This window comes from Acomys russatus, chromosome 30 (assembly GCF_903995435.1).
Source record: "Acomys russatus chromosome 30, mAcoRus1.1, whole genome shotgun sequence".
Classification (NCBI taxonomy): domain Eukaryota; kingdom Metazoa; phylum Chordata; class Mammalia; order Rodentia; family Muridae; genus Acomys; species Acomys russatus.
Window position 1 is genome coordinate 6,488,065 of NC_067166.1, and position 19,511 is coordinate 6,507,575.

The window sequence follows — 19,511 nt, forward strand, 5'->3', positions numbered from 1 at the left end:
CCCTATCCTGCTGTACATACAGAGCACATTTGGTTTAGCTATTTACCAGCGAGTGGGTAGCTCAGCTGTGTCCAGTTTGGGGTATCATGCTAAATGCTGCTTTGAGTACTCACAGGCAGGTCTTGGTGTGGATGTACTTTCATTTCTAACTAGCACACACCTACAAGTGGAATTACTGGGCCATGTGGTAAGTGTATGTTTGACTTTTTAAGAAGCTGCTGAACTGTTTTCCAGAAAGGCTATTTAGCATGTTACATTGCCATATACTGATTTTTAAAATGGCCAATGGCCAATCACAGTGAACCCATTTAAAACTCAAGTTCTCTGAGTAGTAAACTTGACTCATCTGTGAAATAGTTTTCGGCTTCTAATAGTGAATATCTTTAATGACTCAAAGGGAAATATGATATAACTCATAATATCCGCCATCTGCACACCACAAAAATGTTTCCTCATCCTCCCAGAGACAGGAAAAGAGAGCTGAAAATGCCAGTTTCTTTAACTCCCTCTCGCATATATACTCAGACCTTGGAGCCATGAGAGAAATATGCATAAACTGTTTTAGTTATAAAAATTCAGCAAAACAGAGAAACTGGTTAAAAAGTCTCGTACATAGGAAAACAAAAACAAAAACCTCAGCTAGTTAGCAGTGGCCCATGTCGCTATAATCCCAGGCAGAGGCAGGTAAATCTGTGAGTTCATGGCCAGCCTGGTCTACAGAGTGAGTCGGGGCTACACATAGGAACCATCTCTCAACAAAACCAACCAACCAAAAGCAAACAAAAAAACCTTCTAACATTAGGGAGATGCAAATACCTCTAACAAGTTAATGTTTTAAGGTCGTCCAAAGATAATCTGCATACATGCTGTGGCACATTCTGCTCCCTTTTTATACAATATCCCACTTCATGAATACAAAACCTGTCAGACGCCAGAGAGAGTGAGTTCCAACTCCAGAGCCTAGAGCAGCATGTCATTAAGGGGCACAGCACCCCAGAGCTAACCAAAGCAGACACTGATGTCAGCGGGCCTGGAGCTCTGCTGAAGGTCAGGGGGAGAACCACCCTAAAACCCAGAAGATAAAATGACTGCATTGGAAGACTCAGTTTCCACATAGCAGAGGTGGCCACTTGCCAATTATTTCAGCAGTCACATTCTCAATGTCGCATTGGGGTGTACATGAAGGATCTAAGGCCAGACTACAATCTCAGTGCTTGTGTGGGGGTGCATGAAGGCTCTAAGCCCAAGGGAGCCTGTAGCATAAGGGATCAATTGTTATGTCTGGCATCTGACTGTACCCGTGGGCTCAGCTAACACGTGATAGATGAATGTATTTAGTCTACCTTCTCTACTAGGTCACTTGGAAATGTACTTGTTTATTTACCAGTGAGGAAAATTCCAAATAGGAAAAGGTCAATTCTGAAATTACAAATTGGACTTTTAACTGGTTGTTTAACTCGCTCATAACGTGTGTGTTTATGCACAAGCACCGAGAAAAACTGTTGTCTAAAGATGCCAACTATTTGAACTAATCAAGTTTAGAAAGGCAGTAAAAACAGTATCGCCATGATGTTTGTCTTTTCCTCTGCTTATATGTAAAATAATAAAACTGCAAGGACTTCTTGAGAATTTATCCAGTTACACTGCCCAGTTCCTACGTGAGTGGAAGTGAACTCAGGCACATGGAGAGAAATGAGGAAATATACTTCAAGAGACAGAGTAAGTCAGAAACAAGAATAATTACAGAACTGCTACAACATGCAAGAACCAGAGGCACAGAGGTAATCAAGCACCCAAGGCGATACAGAAGACCCGAAAGTTCCAAGCCAGCCTCCAAGCACAGTGACACTATCTCAAAGGGGGGAGGGGTAGGATGCTGTAAATTACAGACTAGCCTACAAATGAAAGCATTTCCTCTCCTGTGAGCAATCCAGAGCTGCGACCTTACATGGAATATATTATTCCCATGCAGGATGAAGAGATGTCTGGAGTATACGTCAGTAATACTATTCTTTACTAGAAGTAAGGTTTTTAAAAACTGAAAAATGGGCCAGGCGTGATGTCACATGCCTTTAATCCCAGCACTCCAGGAGGCAGAGGCAGGTGAATTACTGTGAGTTCAATGCCATCCTGGTCTACAAAGCGAGTCCAGGACAGCCAAGGCTACACAGAGAAACCCTGAGAAAGAAAACCAAAAAACTAAACAGAAACTAAAAAATAATTGTTTTCAGGCCTACGGTGATACGGAGGTGTGAATACGGATGGCTCCCATACGCTCATATATTTGAACCCTTGGTCTTTAGGGAGTGGTGCTACCAGACTGGGATTAGGAGGTGGGTGTGGCCTTGTTGGAGTGGGTGTGGCCTTGTTGGGGAAATTGTGTCACTGGGGGTAGGCTTTGGGGTTTCAAATGCTCAAGCCAGACCAGACCTAGTGTCTCTTCCTGCTGCCTGCAGATGCAGATGCAGAACCCTGAGCTACCATGTCTCCCTGCACACCGCCATGCTCCCTGCCATGAATATAAAGAACTAAACCTGTAATCTGTAAACCAGGCCCAGACCTTTCCTCTGTAAGGGCTGCAGTCATCGTGGTGGCTGTCACAGCAATAGAACACTGGCTAAGTATTAACTACCTTAATTTCTTTTAGTAAATCTTAAAGACCTTGATAGCAATTTAATTGTAAATACATTCAACGTGCAGAACAAAAGGTTTCTCTCTCCTTCATAACTATGAAAATAGCCATGAAGCTACGGCATTCTTATGGCCCGGAAGACTGAACCAGGTGGTGGTCCTCCTCCTCCTCCTCAGAATGAGCTACAGGTTCAATGCACTAATTTTTTCAGACATTAACAAGGCTACACACTTTATGTAAAGTTTATACAGAAAAGCAAAACAAACAAACAAACAAACAAAACCAAAATAAAACAAAGCAAAAAAAACAAGAAACTATCTGGAAAAAAATGAATTTCGAGGAACCACTCTGAATTTTGCACACAAACCCCAACCAGCCAGCCAACCAACCAACAACAAAAAACCTCTATGCTATCCACATAACTATTTTTCTTTTAACCACTCAGTTTTAAGCTAGTTGATACGTTTTAACCATTCAACATAGAGCTACAGTATAAACTACTGTGGTACTAGTATAAAACTAGATATAGATAATAATAATAAAGTTGGAAGAGTCTAAACAAATATAGCCAACCATTTTCACACAGGTTAAAACTCTTTAAAAAACAGTAAAATGGGGAAAAGAGTCAAAGGTATTAACTAAGGCACCGTCTGAGTTGGGGTTTCTATTGTTGTACTGAACACCATGACCAAAAGGCAAGCTGGGGAGGAAAGGGTGAGTTGGCTTACACTTGGAGGAAGTCAGGACAGGAACTCAAGCAGGGCAGGAACCTGAGGTAGGAGCTGATGCAGAGGCCATGAAGAGTGCTGCTGACTGGCTTGCTCTGCCTGCTCTTATAGAACCAGGACCCACAGCTGAAGGATGGCGCCGCCCACCATGACCCAGGCCTCCCCCACTGATCACTGAGAACATGCCTCACAGCTGGATCTCATGGAGGCGTTTTCTCAACTGAGGCTCCTTCCTCTCTGATGATTCTAACTTGTGTCAAGTCGACACAAAAGCAGCCAGTAAAGGCATCTATAGACAAAAGACAAAAATGAGGGGGGAAATGTATCCAGACTACAAGAATCTCTCTCCAAAAATACAGTAAAAACGTAGTCAGAGTTCCTGGATGTGTGTCACAGCACACGCACTGGCCATAGTGACCCCTCTCATGCAGGCTCAGCACACTCCTGTTGATGCCTGGAGGACAGGCACCACATGTGCACAAGCAGTAGCCATGAAAGGACTTCTCTACAGAGATCTGGCAATGGTCAGCAACTCTTGAGGATATTCAGAGCTTTGAGCACTCCTGACAATAATGTGTGGTCAGAAGTGGGATCTTATGACAAGGTCATAAGATCATAACCTGTGCCCCAAAATCACATTTTCTGCCAGGCATCATGGCGTATGAATGGCATCCTGAGGGTCAGGCAGCAGGGCTGCAAAATCAGTGCCAGCTTGGAAACACTGAGTCCCCGGGCAACCTGGGCTACACAGTGAGACACTATCTCAGGAACAGGAAACAGAGGAATCATTTCTCCAGAAGGAATCCAGCAAGCTTAAGAGTCCTGGAGCAAAGCCTTGGATGAAACGGTTTGAATTTGCCCTTTCAAATGCTAGTTTGTGCCTGCCAACCCCCAACCTCACCCCAAAATGAATTTCTGCAAAGGACACTAACTCACTTTTTATTATTTATTTATTTACATCCACCTAGTCCGTCCTTCCCTCTTCCCTCCATCCACACCTCCTCCCATGGAAATCCACCTGCCCTGCCACAGCAAGTTGCAACAAGACTAGGTGCACCCTCTCAGACTGAGGGTCCCAAAGGGCAGTCAGAGCAGCCCCTGCTCAGCTGTTGGATTCACCTGAAGACCAAGCTACCCAACTGTGCTGAGGGCCACAGTCTGCCCTGTGGAGGCTCTGGGTGGCTGCTGTGAGCCCCTCTGGGCCTCGGTCTGCCCCGTGGAAGCTCTGGGTGGCTGCTGTGAGCCCCTATGGGCCACAGTCTGCCCCGTGGAGGCTCTGGGTGGCTGCTGTGAGCCCCTATAGGCCTCGGTTAGTGGATTCTGCAGGTTTTCTTGTCCTTAACCCTCTGGCTCATTCTTACCTGGAAGGTTTGGAAAGTCAAATTAAGAACATAAAGCTCTCAGACATTTATCTTCCCACATATCAACAATAGTTAACTTCATTTTAATCACTGACTTCATTTTTATCTTGTATACTTATTTATTCTAGGAGTTAAGGTATTCCTTATCTTCTAAACTAAAAAAGTAACATAGATGTAAGTTTTGATCTTTATGAATTTAAAAATGATTCTGTATGCATACATAGATCTTATTACTATTGCTATAAGTCAACTTTAAATTTTTGTTTTTATTTATCTATTGATAATTTCATCCAATATATTTTCATCTTATTCTTTCTTCTCTCCCTGCTTCTCCCAGATCCTCTCTCACCTTGCTACCTTCCCAACTTCACATCCTTTCTTTCTCTAAAAACAAAACAAAACAAAGTATGAAGTTCATTTGTGTTGGCTGACTACTGCACTCCTGGGCATGGGCCTGCCCTGGAGGTAGCTTCCCTCTCCCAGCATCTATCCATTGTCAGCTGCTCAGTGATTAGAGGTGGCCTCCACGTCCACGTCCCCTCCATGTCCACATCCCTCCGTGCCCAGGTACCCTCCGTATCCACGTCCCCTCTGTGTCCACGTCCCCTCCCCCGTGTTGGGATTTTGCTTGGTCTGGGCCTGTGAAGGTCTTGCACGCTATCTTAGTCTCTGTAAGTCCGCATGTGCATGCTCCGGCTCTATATAGAAGATGCTCTTCTTTGAAATCATCTCCTACCACCTCTGGCTCTTAACACTCATCCTGGCCCCTCCTCCACACAGATCCCTGAGACTTGAGCGGCTTCTCTGATTTCCAGCAGCTAGATCCATATCCATCAAACTCTGTAACTGATTAAAATCCACAAAATCAAAAGGGCCCACAGGACTTACAGAGTCCATCACATCAGACCCAACCTACACTAAAGCCACCGAGGTCCTGCCTGGAGGAAAGTGAACGGTAGGGTGTGGTGGGGGTGGGGTTAAATACCTGGCTGCTTAATATCTATAAAAGCTATAAAAGAGAGTATATACAAACCTTGAGGGCTTGCTTTGAAATTTTTTGTAATATATCTAATATAGTTCTTTACAAATACATATTAAAATAGTCTTTTATTTACATAAACATCAAAAAAAAGTCTGCATTGACATACCTGAACATTTCAAGGCTCTCACACTCTACTGATAGAAATCAATGAGCCTGTGCATGACTTCGGCTCATCATCCCATAAGGGAGATTTGCTGCCACACTCACTGTAGGAAAGCCATCACTAAAAAGATCCCTCACTGCAGCTACCTACCTCTATAAGCAGACAGTGACTGGGCCCATCCTCCAGAAAGCAGTGACTGTGTTCATCCTCCAGAAAGCAGGCTGCTCTACTGCCATGCGCTGAGCTCATCCATGCTGACTGCTCCTCATCCACAAACAGATACACACAAACAGTTTTCTTTCTACAAGTGATGAAGATCCCATTTCTTATGATATTGGCAACATGGGTTTGTAATATCGTAAAGCGTGCCATTCTTAAGACACAAAAAAATGCAAAAGCTAAAAGGTAATTAACAAAAGGGTATTGGTGTGGGTTGTTTGTTCAATATTATTAAAAGATGGCACCCACAGGAAGTTGGCCATCATCTACCACTGAGTAATAGTGTTGCAGAGAGCTCAGGGTGCAACATGAGCTTTCGTGAACGACTTCTTTGGGGACGCTGTATTTACACACAGATATGCAAAAACTCTACCCCACATCTTTACTTCTTAGGACTTAAGACAACCTGTACTCTAGTCACAAAGGGTAATTTCACATAAGTGGTTCCACATTTAACTTTGTCACAGTCTTTCTCAAGAAAAAAAGGATTTGGAGGTTTTTGGTTGTTAAAGGAAACAACAAATTATGGCTAAGAACGATCATCAGGCTTGGCAGCAAGCGCCTCCCACTGCTGAGCCTTCTCACGGCCTATTGGAGTTCCTTCAAAACAGTCAGCACCCAAACCCAACCTGAAACCATTTCCTGTCAAAGCTCACGTACACAGAGGATAGAACCACACAAGCCTCTGCTGCAACCAGTCGTGTCTCACCGGGTAAGTGTTGCTGGTTCTGGGTACGAGGTGAAGCCAGAGCCTGACAAGGGTGGTGCTTAAGGCATGCGAGCCTTAACTACACAGTACTCAATAAATTCAACAAGTTTGCTTCCCAGGGCTTTAGATTTAGACTGTTAAGTCAGCATTTGGAGAAAAATCTTCACTACAGATGCTTCCAAATTCAACCTATTGCCTTACTTCTCAGTTAGCCAAAACGGTCTACTGTGTGACATTTGAATAGTAATGGCTTCTTACATCAAATACACTAAACATCCCACTTTTTTTTTTTTCTTTCCAATTTTTGAGTCAGGCTGGCCTGAAAGTTACAGAGATCTACCTGTCTGCCTACAGAGTGCTGAAATTAAAGACAGACACCACCATGCCTGGCTACATTTTATTTTTTAAAGTAAATGGCACAAATATTATAGTCCTCTGAGGTGAGATTGTCCAAATGTAAAAACACAAAACTGTTTTCCAAAACTGAATTTCTTAAGTACCACCATGTTTTCCAAATTTCAAGCTTTAAGAAACAAAGGTATATCCAGTTATGAAGCTGTCAGCCACTCCTCTTTCACCCTATTGGGTCTATAGTTTAGGGGTAGGATGCTGCCTGAGAAGCGAGAGGCTTCTAACACTGGGTAGACAGGGGAATACAACAACCAACAGCCTGCAGTTGAAATAAATGTTACATAAAGTCAATGACTAGGGTCAGCGAGATGCCTAAGGGACAAAGGTACACCCTGCCAAGCCTGATGACTGTAGTTCAACCTCTGACCCCTGGCCCCAAGGTGCAAATAGAGACCCTACTCTCCCAAGCTGGCCCCTAACCTCTACATGAACACTATACATACGCACCAAGCACTCATGCACACTAAGTAAGTGTAATTTAAATTTTTATTAGTTAACAAATTATCCAAAACTCTAAAACATATTTGACATCTTATCAGATAATATTATCCCTTAAATTAATATTGAAGATATTTTGTAAAAAAAAAAAAAAAAATCACTGCTATTATGTAAAAAAAAAAAAAAAAAAACCTGAAACTTTATCAAGACTATCAGAAAATTGAAAAATACATTTTAAGTTGGGTGTACTGGAGGCAGAGGCAGATGGATCTCCATGAGTTTGAGGCCAGCCTGCTCTACAAAGTGAGTCCAGGACAGCCAGAGCTGTCTCAAAGCCTATGGCCTCCCAAAATTTATACTTTTAAATTGGTATCCGCTGTGTGTATCTAAATGTGTGTGCTGGTAGTGGAAGAGATAGAGCCTTCCAAAGCTCCTATACCACTTTCCCACTGCATTTAACATGATCAAGTCTTGAGTTTCCCTATCCTGGGGAGTACAGTGGGCCCCCAGTTTAATTTGAAACTAAGCATCATTTTATAACTGATTTCTGTCTTCTCTAGTCAGGTTTCTCTTCCGATCTCCAGTTCTCTTTTAATTGGGTTGCTTTCTCTTTCTTTCTTTCTTTCTTTCTTCTTTTTTTTTTTTTTTTTTTTTTTTTTTTTTTTTTGAGACAGGGTTTCTTTGTATAGCCTTGGCTGTCCTGGACACACTTTGTAGACCAGCCTGGCCTCGAACTCACAGCAATCTGCCTGCCTCTGCCTCCCAAGTGCTGGGATTAAAGGCATGTCTCTACCCCTCGCTTTTTAAGCTCCAGGCGCCCCGCCCCCGGCCACGCAGCTCAGGCTAGGCTTGAACTAGATAGAGGTCTCCCTGCTTCGGCTTTCAGTAAGGAGTGGGCAAATGAGCTGTGACATTAGCATTATTTCTTATCAAGTTAATGTCATTTGGCTATTGGGTATAGCAACTGTGCTCCTAAGTATTTGCCCAAATGAGCTGAAGACTTCTAAACAAAACTGTACACTTAGACCTATAGCACTTTTATTCATAAGTGTCCAAACTTAAAAACAATTGCAGCATTGTAGGTTAATGGCCACACCCGCCTTGAGTTATTACCTCACTGCTGACTTTTAAGGTTGTGTGTATTATGGTCCTTGGTCAGGTTGGGAGAAGGCATTCCAAAACACCCATCTGTATTATCACTTTTCTTAACAGTGTCCCTCACACAGCACAACTTTTTAATTTTGATGAAGTCTAGTTTGCCAGTCATCTGCTCAGGGATCTACCTAACCCTTCTTTGCTGTGCCCAAGGGAAGATTTATTTTCAATGACCAACAAACTTTGATCTCAGGTACATGGCAGCCAGCTGGAGATAAGAGACAGTCTTTAAAAATAACATTTTTTTAAAGCAAACATCACAAACTCAGACAATTTCCTAGCACCTAAATTAAGGAATAAAAAGGTAAAGTTTGGCCAGATGTGGTAGCACACGCCTTTAATCCCAGCACTCGGGAGGCAGAGGCAGGAGGATCTCTATGAGTTCGAGGCTAGCCTGGTCTACAAAGTGAGTCCAGGATAGCCAGAGCTGTTACACAGAGAAACCCTGTCTTGAAAAGACAAAACAAAACAAAACAAAACAAATAACAAAAACAAAAAAGGTACAGTTCATAGCTTCCTGAGCTACAGTTGTCAAAATAACATTTATAAGAAAAGGAAAACAAATTAATGAATATTAATGCATGCGCCTTCAGTTCACTTTTTCTAAAGCGAAACAAGAAAGAGTAGAATGTCCCGTTGTCCTAGAAAGCTTTAACTGTCAACTTGACCTAGCCAAGAGACACTGAGAAGGCATTCTCCGCTGAAGGACGGCCCAGATCAGACTGCCTGCGCTGTGGGGCCGGTGTAGAAGGCTCAGCCTTGGAGGCTGGGAAGCCTGGAGCGTCAGAGCTGAGAGAAAGCTAGCCTGGCAGCAGTAATCTAAGTGAGACAGCAAACGGTGCTCCTCCCTGGTTTCTGTGCTGAGTTCTTGCTTGAGCCCCACCCACCCTGACTTCTTCAGTGATGGGCCTGGGAGTGTCAGCACCTAACCCTCCCCTCTGGAAATGGCTCTGGTCAGTATCTTGGCAGCAGAAAGAAAAAAAACAGCATGTCACCCACCACGCTTGGGTTTCCTTTAAAATTTTTAAAGAAAAAATAAGCCACTTTTAAAATGAAAACTCTTCACCATCTAAAATCTTATTGCTCATCAAATTTTATACAAAATATATACACATACTTAGGTTATGTCAAACATGAATAAGGCATGTAAATGAGAACAGCATCTTCTATCTGAGATATTATGCACAAATTAAAAAAACAATTTGTTGTAAAGAACTCCCTTTGCATTAGTTAGAAAGCCATCAACATATTAAAGCCCAGAAGCCAGCTAAACATTGCTTTTCTAGTTTGCTAAGTTTATATTAAAATGTTTTTCCAAGTGAGTTCTAACAACAAATTCACAAAAATTCATACCAAGTACTCAATGGTTCACACCATGTTTTTTCTCACCACTTTAAAGAAAAATGCAAATCCCAGCATTACTGCTCTTCACCTCAGCTGCCTAACATCTTGGTGCTTATGTGATCATTTACCTCAAAACTGTTTGTTAAATTAAAAGAGCACAAAACTGAACTGAAAACTGTTGAACTAATAACACTGAACTGTTACTGCTTTTCATAAGGTAGTATACCAAAGGTTACTGCTTTTTGTTAATCTACTTTAGAAGTTTTGTTCAATTCATAAATTACACTTTTTTTTTGCAACTAAGTTTTAAGGAAAAGAAGAAATGCACCAACTCCTGCAACTGAAGTCAACTTCCTGAGCCTCAAGCAGTGCTAAACGTGTTCTTAAAAGCTTGATCTGACCACAGTTAAAATAGAAGCTACAACAAACACCTTGCACTCCACCCAGGTACAGAGGCGCTGTCTGTTACACCTACACAGCTCTGCAAACCCCTCACTCTCTTCACTATCCTGGTGCCTCAAATAGATGATGCCAGCTGTGCTACAGCTTGCTTCTTAGGGGATTGTAGCTCCTAAAACTAAGTTAATAACTTAATCTCAATTTTTTACCACCTTTATTTTAAAGTTGTTAAATCAAATTTGAATTTTAAGTATACAGAAGTACGTGTCTCGAAAAATAATAAAGCCGGGCGTGGTGGCGCACGCCTTTAATCCCAGCACTCGGGAGGCAGAGGCAGGCGGATCGCTGTGAGTTCGAGGCCAGCCTGGTCTACAAAGTGAGTCCAGGATGGCCAGGCTACACAGAGAAACCCTGACTCGAAAAACCAAAAAAAAAAAAAAAAAAAAAAAAAAAAGAAAAATAATAAAATTCAAAGCCCTCTAGCTGCTGGCATATTATTCTGAAGACTATCCAGAGAAAAAGAAAAAGGGGGCGGGGGGGGGGGGGGGCCAGCCAGTCCTGCTGAAGAAAGAGGCTGCTGAGGTGACTGCGACTCAGCTGACAAGACACATAAGTACACAGTGGCCAGCTGTACTCTAAGATGTGCACGAGGGGAGATCAACCCTGCTCCTTTTCTTCTATTTCCAAGTCACATAAAAAGTCACACGCCTCAGACCCAGGACTTGGTAAATAGGAGTAGGAGGACCAGACGTCTCAGACCAGGACAAACAGAGGGCGAGGTTTAGGAATCAGAACCAAGCATAAAGAATGCAGGCGCAATATCCTAAGTGGCATTCTCCGTTCAGCTTGTGAACGCTAGCCCAGGATGCAAGTTTCTAGCTACCTAAAACAGTAAAACCCAACTGTACAAGTTGGTGATATCAAATATGACAAATTTAAAATAGTGTTAGTAAGGCCGGGCATGGTGGCACACGCCTTTAATCCCAGCACTCGGGAGGCAGAGGCTGGCAGATCGCTGTGAGTTCGAGGCCAGCCTGGTCTACAAAGTGAGTCCAGGACAGCCAAGGCTACACAGAGAAACCCTGTCTCAAAAAACCAAAAAATAAAAATAAATATAAAATAGTGACAGTTAATGTGTTCTGAAGAAGATGTTACTTATAATCTTTCTGTTTTTCTTTTCAAATTAAGGGAATTTATGTTTCTCTCAATTCTCAGCCAACAGTATGCTAGAACAGAAACTTGGTTTGGGCTCACCATGAAAGAGCTGACTGGATGAGCAGTGGTCGAGCCACACCTGTCCCCCTGTACACTGAGAAGAGGTGGCCCAGTGACTTCAAGCTGCGTTAAGTAGCTTACAGCGTCAACTGGAAAGCCACCAGTCTCCGGGAATAAACAGTGTCATTCTTTCCTTCAGGCACCATTTTCACAGTTCCACTAGAGGAGGGCAGGCTTGAGTTAACCGCCCCCCCGGCCCCCGCCCGCCATCGTTTCATCCGGCCTCCAGCATGAACCCATCACTACCTACTTCTTCATTTACTTACAGAGGAAATGGGTAAGCCAAGCCCCACTACGGTGAGAATAACGGATCTGATGGTACTGTCATGGTACGGGTACTTCACGCTGTTGTCAGAACAGAAAAAGCCTCTCTGAAATGGATCTATTTGGCCCAAATTTAGAACAGCCATGGGCATGGAAGCTGTTGGGGAAGGGAAAGAAAGACACATATGGTTACATTCGTTTCACTTTAGAAAAGAGAGGGCGCGGGGTGTAAATCTTCACTAAACTCAGGGCTCTGTGCAGAAAGATGGGCATGCTCCAATACCCAGGGGAGGGGCTAAGGAGACCATGCAGCATCTGTGAATCCAAAAGCTGGTCCTCTTGCCTGTGTTAAGCTCTGGTCTTAGCTACAATCAGAAAAGAAGCCACCAGAGAAAGGAACAAAATTGGTCCTTGGGAAGATAAAGCTGTGGATGCAGGCAAGTTTTCTATTTTATGTTCTATAGTTAATTTCCATTTAATTTAACAGCATAATACCTTAAGTATGCTTAAAGAAGAAGACAAATTAGCATAAATTAATTTAATAATTGCATCATAATATTTGAAGGACAAAGAAGTAAAAATCTGATTTACAGTAGAATAAAGTTGAAAAAAATCCCACTAAGTATTTTTGGTAATAAAAACAGAAAGGAAAGCCAGACACAGAGGCACATGCCTGTAATCCCAGCACTCGGGAGGCAGAGGCAAGCAGATCTCTGAGTTTGAGGCCAGTCTGGTCTACAAAGCGAGTTTAAGATAGCCAGGGCTGCATAGAGAAACCCTGTCTCGAAAAATCAAAAACAACAATAACAAACAAACAAGCCAGAAAGGAACAAGCACTTGCTCTCCGAGAAAAACAAAAAATGGTGGTATTAGTATAGGCAGAACTCCAAAAGCGCTCTGCTGCTGCACACAGGAAGCTCGGCCTCCAGGCATCACACGGCTGGCAGTTCCTAAATACGTCCCAGTCTACAGGATTCGGGCTTTGCTTTACACAATTCAAACACCGAAGCGTGTGCTCACTCACTATATACTCAGCACCAGGCTAACCAGGTACAGAGAAAATGTGTGCAAAGCAGAGTCAAGATCCAGGTTGTAAGTAAAAACAGAATGTACACTCGAGAGACTGTTTAAAAAGAAATGCCAACAGAGACTTTTTCAGGGGAGAGTAACAAAACTGTTCTATATCCTGACTGTGACAGTAAATCTATTAACTAGTATTCCCACACATACACCCAAAGGGAAATAAAGACAGAAATACACCATGAAAACAGAATATGGTTACTAAAGTGGTATAAATGGACCAATAGAAATTCAGAGATTGATGCAAACTGAGATAGTCAGAAAAGAGCGTTAAAGAAGAGGAACAAACAGGTGACGCACAGGCAACATGAGGGAGCACAGGAGGGAGCACAGGAGGGAGCAAGGGCAGCACCGGGGCTGCAGCGGCAGCAGCGGAGGGGACAAGCAAGGCGTCCACCCACCACAAGACCTTCTCCACAGCGCATGCACAGACATGCCAAGCACTGGACTACACAGATGACCTCAGTCTTTATCTCCACTCTGTGCAGGACGTAGGACTGGAGCCCCCACCGTTCACTGCAATTACCACTGATGTTTAATAAATGAAGGATGGTGCTGAACTTGAGGTGGAGCAGCCAGGATCCTACCACCAGCTACTCCTCCTCTGGACACAGGCGGTCTGGCGGCAGCAAACGGTTAGACAGACTGGACGCAGTGAATCTGTCCCTTTAAAAAATGCTCGCATGCCTTTAATCCCAGCACTCGGGAGGCAGGTGGATCTCTGTGAGTTCGAGGCCAGCCTGGTCTACATAGGGAGTTCAGGACAGCCAAGGCTACACAGAGAAACCCTGTCTCGGAAAACAAAAAATCTCATTCAGTAAAAATACACCTTTCATAAAGAGACCTCACAGACTGAGGGACATCTTTGCCGCTGACAGTGTGAGGGCTGCAGGTTGTGTTGATTAAAGAATTTTGAGTTTAAAACACTGGCCTAAAAGAAATTTGACTTGTAAAAAGAAATTTAAAAATCTGTCTTCTTTCGGTCAAAGTCAGTTAAGAATTGAGAGAGAAAATATTTAATACAAATTTGAAATAATTCAAGATTGAGTGGTCGCGTCAACTATGAGAACAGAAAAGGACACATGGAATAACGTTTTGAACACAGGATGGCACGACTTGAAGGCTCTTCACAGCTGCTGAGGCAGAGCCCAAGGTGACAGACACTTCAGAGTTTGGAGCAGAGAGACAAGGCACCCTATGATAAAACGAGCAGTTGTAAGGCAGAGCTCCTTCCTGGTGAACTCCAGTCAGACCAGTGTGGGGAGTGCTGCCTTTGGGGCCGCTTGTCGCTTCCTAATGGTGTCAGCTTGTCTCCCACACCTCACATAGCCCCTAAGGCACCAATCACACTGAAGTACTATGGTTTTGAAACCCTAAGAGTCTTCACGTAGTCTCAGCCTTCTATTGGTGAGAGCTGCCCCGCCCCTTCCTCCTCAAGTTAAGTTTGGTAGTCCTTTACCTGTCCCATGGTACTGTCAATAATTATCCTGCTTTTCCACGCATCTTTCAGCGACTCTAAAAGCAAATTCTACTTTTATTATTATCATGCCCTTCGTATCAGGTACATAGTTGGGGCTGAATACAATTTGATTAAAGAACTAAATAAATAAAATTCAGGATAGATGTGTATTTGAAATTGTAACAGGATGAAACAGTTCTCAGAGAAAGCATAAAGTTAAGAAGAACAAAACAAACATTCAAGAACTAGTAATCTTCATAAAAGCGTAGAGAGAGACTGAAAGGAGGAAGAATAGCTTAGTGCACACTCCAGCGGGCAGGGAACACGTCTATCTTGTTCAGCAGCGTGTGTTAACCATTCCCTGAAAAAATGACTCACCAGTAGAAGAGGGCAGTGTTAGAATACAAAAGCCAAAGCTTCAAGTGCCTGTAGCTAGCTGACTAGGCCAATGCAGGCTTTCAAGTGCCCGCACTGACGAGAGCGAAAGCTCAGTGCAGCCTGTGAGGCCTGAGAGAAAAGGTCAGCAACAACGCTCCTTTCAGGAATTTACTTTCTATTCTTTGGCGGCTTCGTGAATGTATACGATGCCTGCCTCCCACTGAAACCCTTCAACATGTCTCCTTCCTGCCTCCATGTCTGTTGCGTGAGTTACCATTTTAATGGACAGGACATTCTCCACAGTTGAGTGGAGAGTGGGGACTGACTTTCACACGAACTCTGGTGCCCCATATTTGACCACGTCCCCTGGATAGGGAGGCCTGGTGGCACTCAGAGGAAGGACAGCAGGCTACCAAGAAGAGACTTGATACCCTATGAGCATATACAGGAGGAGGAGGTCCCCCTCAGTCACAGTCATAGGGGAGTAAGGGGAAAATGGGCGGGAGGGAGGAATGGGAGGATACAAGGGATGGGATAACAGTTGAGATGTAATATGAATAAATTAATAAAATATATTTTTAAAAAACAAAAAAGGAAAAAAGCATCCTTTTCTTCAAATTTACACATTACAAAATTTGATAACTGCTCCATGTTACAGGGAAGAGAGAGAAGGGAAAGGGACAGAGTCGTCTCTCGCCACATGGTGGTGCATGCCTGCAATTCCCAGGGCTTAGGGAGCCAAGGCAGAAGAATCATAAGTTTAGGGCAAGCCTGGGCTACACAATAAGATCCTATCTCAAAAATAACATTCACGCAGGATGTAGTGGGACACACCTTCAGTCTCAGTACACTGGAGCCTCAGCAGGGGGATCTCTGTAAACTCGAGGCCAGCCTAGCCTGGTCTATGCAGTAAGCTGCAGGCCAGCCACGATGACGCAATGAGGCCTTGTCTCAAAATACAATTTTTAAAAAATCCTTCATTTGCCATGGAGATTATTTTTAATGGTACTATTCTAAGGGATTGGTGGGGAGATACATGTTCAAATTAGTGCTCCAGGAACAGTTCTCTCTGAAGAACTTTCATAGGCACATCTTTTCCTTAATATCTAAATATTTTATGTGTATGGGTATTTTGCCTGCATGAACATATGTGTACCACGAATGTGCCTGGTACGCAGAGGCCTGTCTCTGTGTCCCTGCCCTCTGCCCTCTGCCCCTGCCAGTGCAGCCTCCTCACCTCTGTGCTTTGGATTCAGTGTATTTTTTCTAAGACACAGTGGAGAAGATAGATGACTCCCTAGAATCATGTGTGCATAGGTGTGCTTTCTTTGCTTTCCTCTGGTTAAATGAGTCTTCCATTTTATATGTAGTATGTATATTTTTAAGGATATGCTGTTATAGATATAAAATATTCCAGTGAAATAAATCTAAGCCACATTTTGCAGAGAAAACTAGTCAACAGATGTTACAATATATAAAAACAAAGGTAAAGAAAAGTAAGTTATGGGGCTGAAGAGATGGCTCAGCTGTTCCAAGCACTTGCTCTTCCGGAAGACCAGGGTTCAGCTGCCAGCACACACATGACAGTTTATAACCATTTGTAATTTCAGTTCCAGAAGATAGGATGCCCTCTTCTGGCCTCCATGGGCACTGCACACATATGGTACGCAGACATATATATACGGGCAAAACACACATACACATAAAAATTTTTAAATAATTTTTTCTTTAAAATGTAAAATGGATGAGACTTGGGTGTGGTCACAGACTTGTAATCCTGGCACTTGGATGGAGACAGGAGGTTCAACAGGAATTCTATGTCATCCTGGCATACAAAGTGAATTTAATGCCATCCTGGGCTATATAAGACCCTTTCTCAAAAAGTGAACAAAAAAGTACAAAGTGTACCCACTGAAAAGAACACAATAAAAGCACCTAAAAGTTACCAAACTGACTATAGTGACTTCAACTCTTATCCCTTCCTCCATTTTTTCAAAAGCTTCAACCTGAGGCACTTGGCGATGGTGCTAACCCTCAGGGAGCTCGACCTGCAAACGGCGAACATGGAATAAAGAGCCAGGAGAGCGCCTTACGCTGCGCCACCACTCTGACTGGAACTGGCGGGAGAAAGAACACAACCACCCCTGTCTTCCCCTGCCATGTTTCCCACTGTCCAAATCCACATAGACGCCAAAAGGCAAGGTCAGCCTCGGGGTGATGAGGGCAGGTGAGGCTCGGTGATGGAGAGCAAGTGCAAGGCTGCTGATTCAAGAGGCAGACGCTCAGGCCAAGCAGAAATGTATGGGAAACAGTATCTGAGAACGAGAGAGAGGCCTGTTGATGGAGTCTGCGTTACTGTATCTTACGAATTCTGGTCATTATTTTTTTGGGTAAGGACGCTATCCAATTTGTGGGGTTGAGAACTCTTAAGAAGAGCTATGTAAGGAAAAAGCAGTGTGAAAGCAGAGTAAAGGAAAGGTGAGAGGCAAGAAATAAAGCAGTGAGCATGGGACAGGGGACAGGGAACTTGTGGGTGTGTCTCTGTACAGACAGGGCTCTGTCTACACACACCCCCCTTTGGTACTGTGCAGAGTCCACTCTCCTACTTGCCCTGAGAATACTAGCGTCTCCACAGTCTGGCTCACTGTAAGTACTTTAAGGAATGTTGTTAGAATGAAAAAGCAAGCAAAAACCTCTGAGACCCATAATAATCTTGTGCAGCAACAAACTTATGTCCTGAAAAGGTTTACATAATTTTCCTTCCTTAAAGGTGCAAATTCAAGCAAATCAAAACAAACAAACAAAAATCAAAAAACCAGGAAGCAAATGGAAGCTCAAGACTAGGCTGGAGGTGCGGGGCTCAGTGTCCGAGCACTTGTTGAGCACACGTAAAGTCTTGGTTAGTTTCATTTTGACACATGCATGCATAGGCGCGGTACATAAAATTCTATATACTATAAGTACATAAAATTCTATATACTGTAAGTAAAAAGTATAAGTCTTATTGTGGCTACTTCTTGAAGCAAAAACATATTCTGGGCTTTTTAACTAGTTAGTTTATTTATAATGGGTATGGGTGTTTTTGCCTGCAGGTATGTCCTGTGCACCACATGACTGCCTGCAGAGGTCAGAAGAGGGCACCAGGTCCTCCACCACTGGAGTTACAGGTGGTTGTGAGCCACCGTGTGGGTGCTGGGAACTAAAGACAGTACTCTGTAAGAACAGAACACCAAGTGCTATTAACCACTGAGCCAGCTCACTGGACCCCTGAAGTACTAACATGCTTCAAAGAAGAATTTGTTTCACACAGAAAAGATTTACAGCACAGCTGTCTGTAGGTATTTACTGAGTTTCACCACACAAGTAAAACAACTGGGTCATGTTGCATGGCGCTTCTAGACTCCAAGAGAAACAGCCCTTTACTGAGCCACATTACTGGCCATTGCCCACGCTAACGCTCACACACTAGAAGCACGGGAGGGACACAATCACACTTCCCACTTCCTACCACAGATCTGTAAAGGTTAAATGTCAAAAACTTAAATCAGAAATAAGAGTATGGATCACATACAAAGAAGTGTATTCATTGTATTCAGCAAAATAATCTATAAAATCATTCTGTGTCGTATAATTTCACCAATATAAATAAACACGTTTGTATTTAAATCCACATGGGAAAGTCTGAAAAAATATATAAACAATTTTTGAGTTGGTCTCTTCAGAGGCAAGACACAACCAGGCAGAGGACATTTCCTGCCATATACACCTCCAAGTTTAACTATTTTCTAACAACAGAGTCAGGTCACATCTGAATTTTCTAAATGCTTGATCATAAACTTTAGTTACGTTTCCTAAAAGTGTGCTTATAACTTACCTAAAAATCATACTATCCTTTTCCTGAATTTCCCATTCCTGTAATTATACATAGAACTCTCCTGGAAAAGCCATACCTGTTGGAAAAAATGTTTAAATCCAGCCTGTCTTCTTACTCTGTTAAAGATGCAGAAGGAGGCCGTAAGCAGCAGCGCCGAGCTGTTATGCTTCAATGACGCCTCAGAGAAGATCCACACTGAAGTAACCACCTCCGGGCAGCGGTTCCCAACCTTCCCAACCTTCCCAACGCCGAGACCTTTCCTACAGTTCTTTCAAGCTGTGGTGACCCCAACCATAAACTTCATTGCTACTTTATAACTGTAATTTTGCTACTGTTATGAATCATGACGTGTGTGTGTGTGTGTGTGTGTGTGTGTGTGTGTGTGTGTGTGTGTGTATCTGATTTGTGACCCCTGTGAAACCATCCATTATTTGACCCCCAAAGGGGTCTCGACCCACAAGTTGAGAACTGCTGTCCTAAGGGGTTTTTCTCTTGCACCTTTTGAGGCCTACTACATAATTATAACAGTAACATCTGCATCACCTGAAAATAATAAATAAGATGAAAAGCTAGCTTATGCGGAAGTAGAAATCGTCTTGAGGTTCAACAGGCCGGCAGAAGGGGTGACTTTAGTGACGGC

At 43.2% G+C, this 19,511-nt stretch overlaps 1 protein-coding gene across 2 annotated transcripts in view; it reads right to left on the bottom strand.

The window, feature by feature from the left end:
• Plpp1 (phospholipid phosphatase 1) overlaps positions 1-19,511 on the bottom strand; it is a 60,750-nt gene that overhangs the window by 18,586 nt on the left and 22,653 nt on the right. Inside the window, exon 2 of one of the 2 annotated variants that reach the window (XM_051172404.1) lies at positions 12,083-12,237. The exons of the other annotated variant lie outside the window; for it this stretch is intronic. Within the exon in view, the coding sequence (XP_051028361.1) occupies positions 12,083-12,237 (155 nt within the window). The remainder of the gene's footprint in view (positions 1-12,082; positions 12,238-19,511) is intronic. 2 annotated transcript variants of the gene reach the window in all.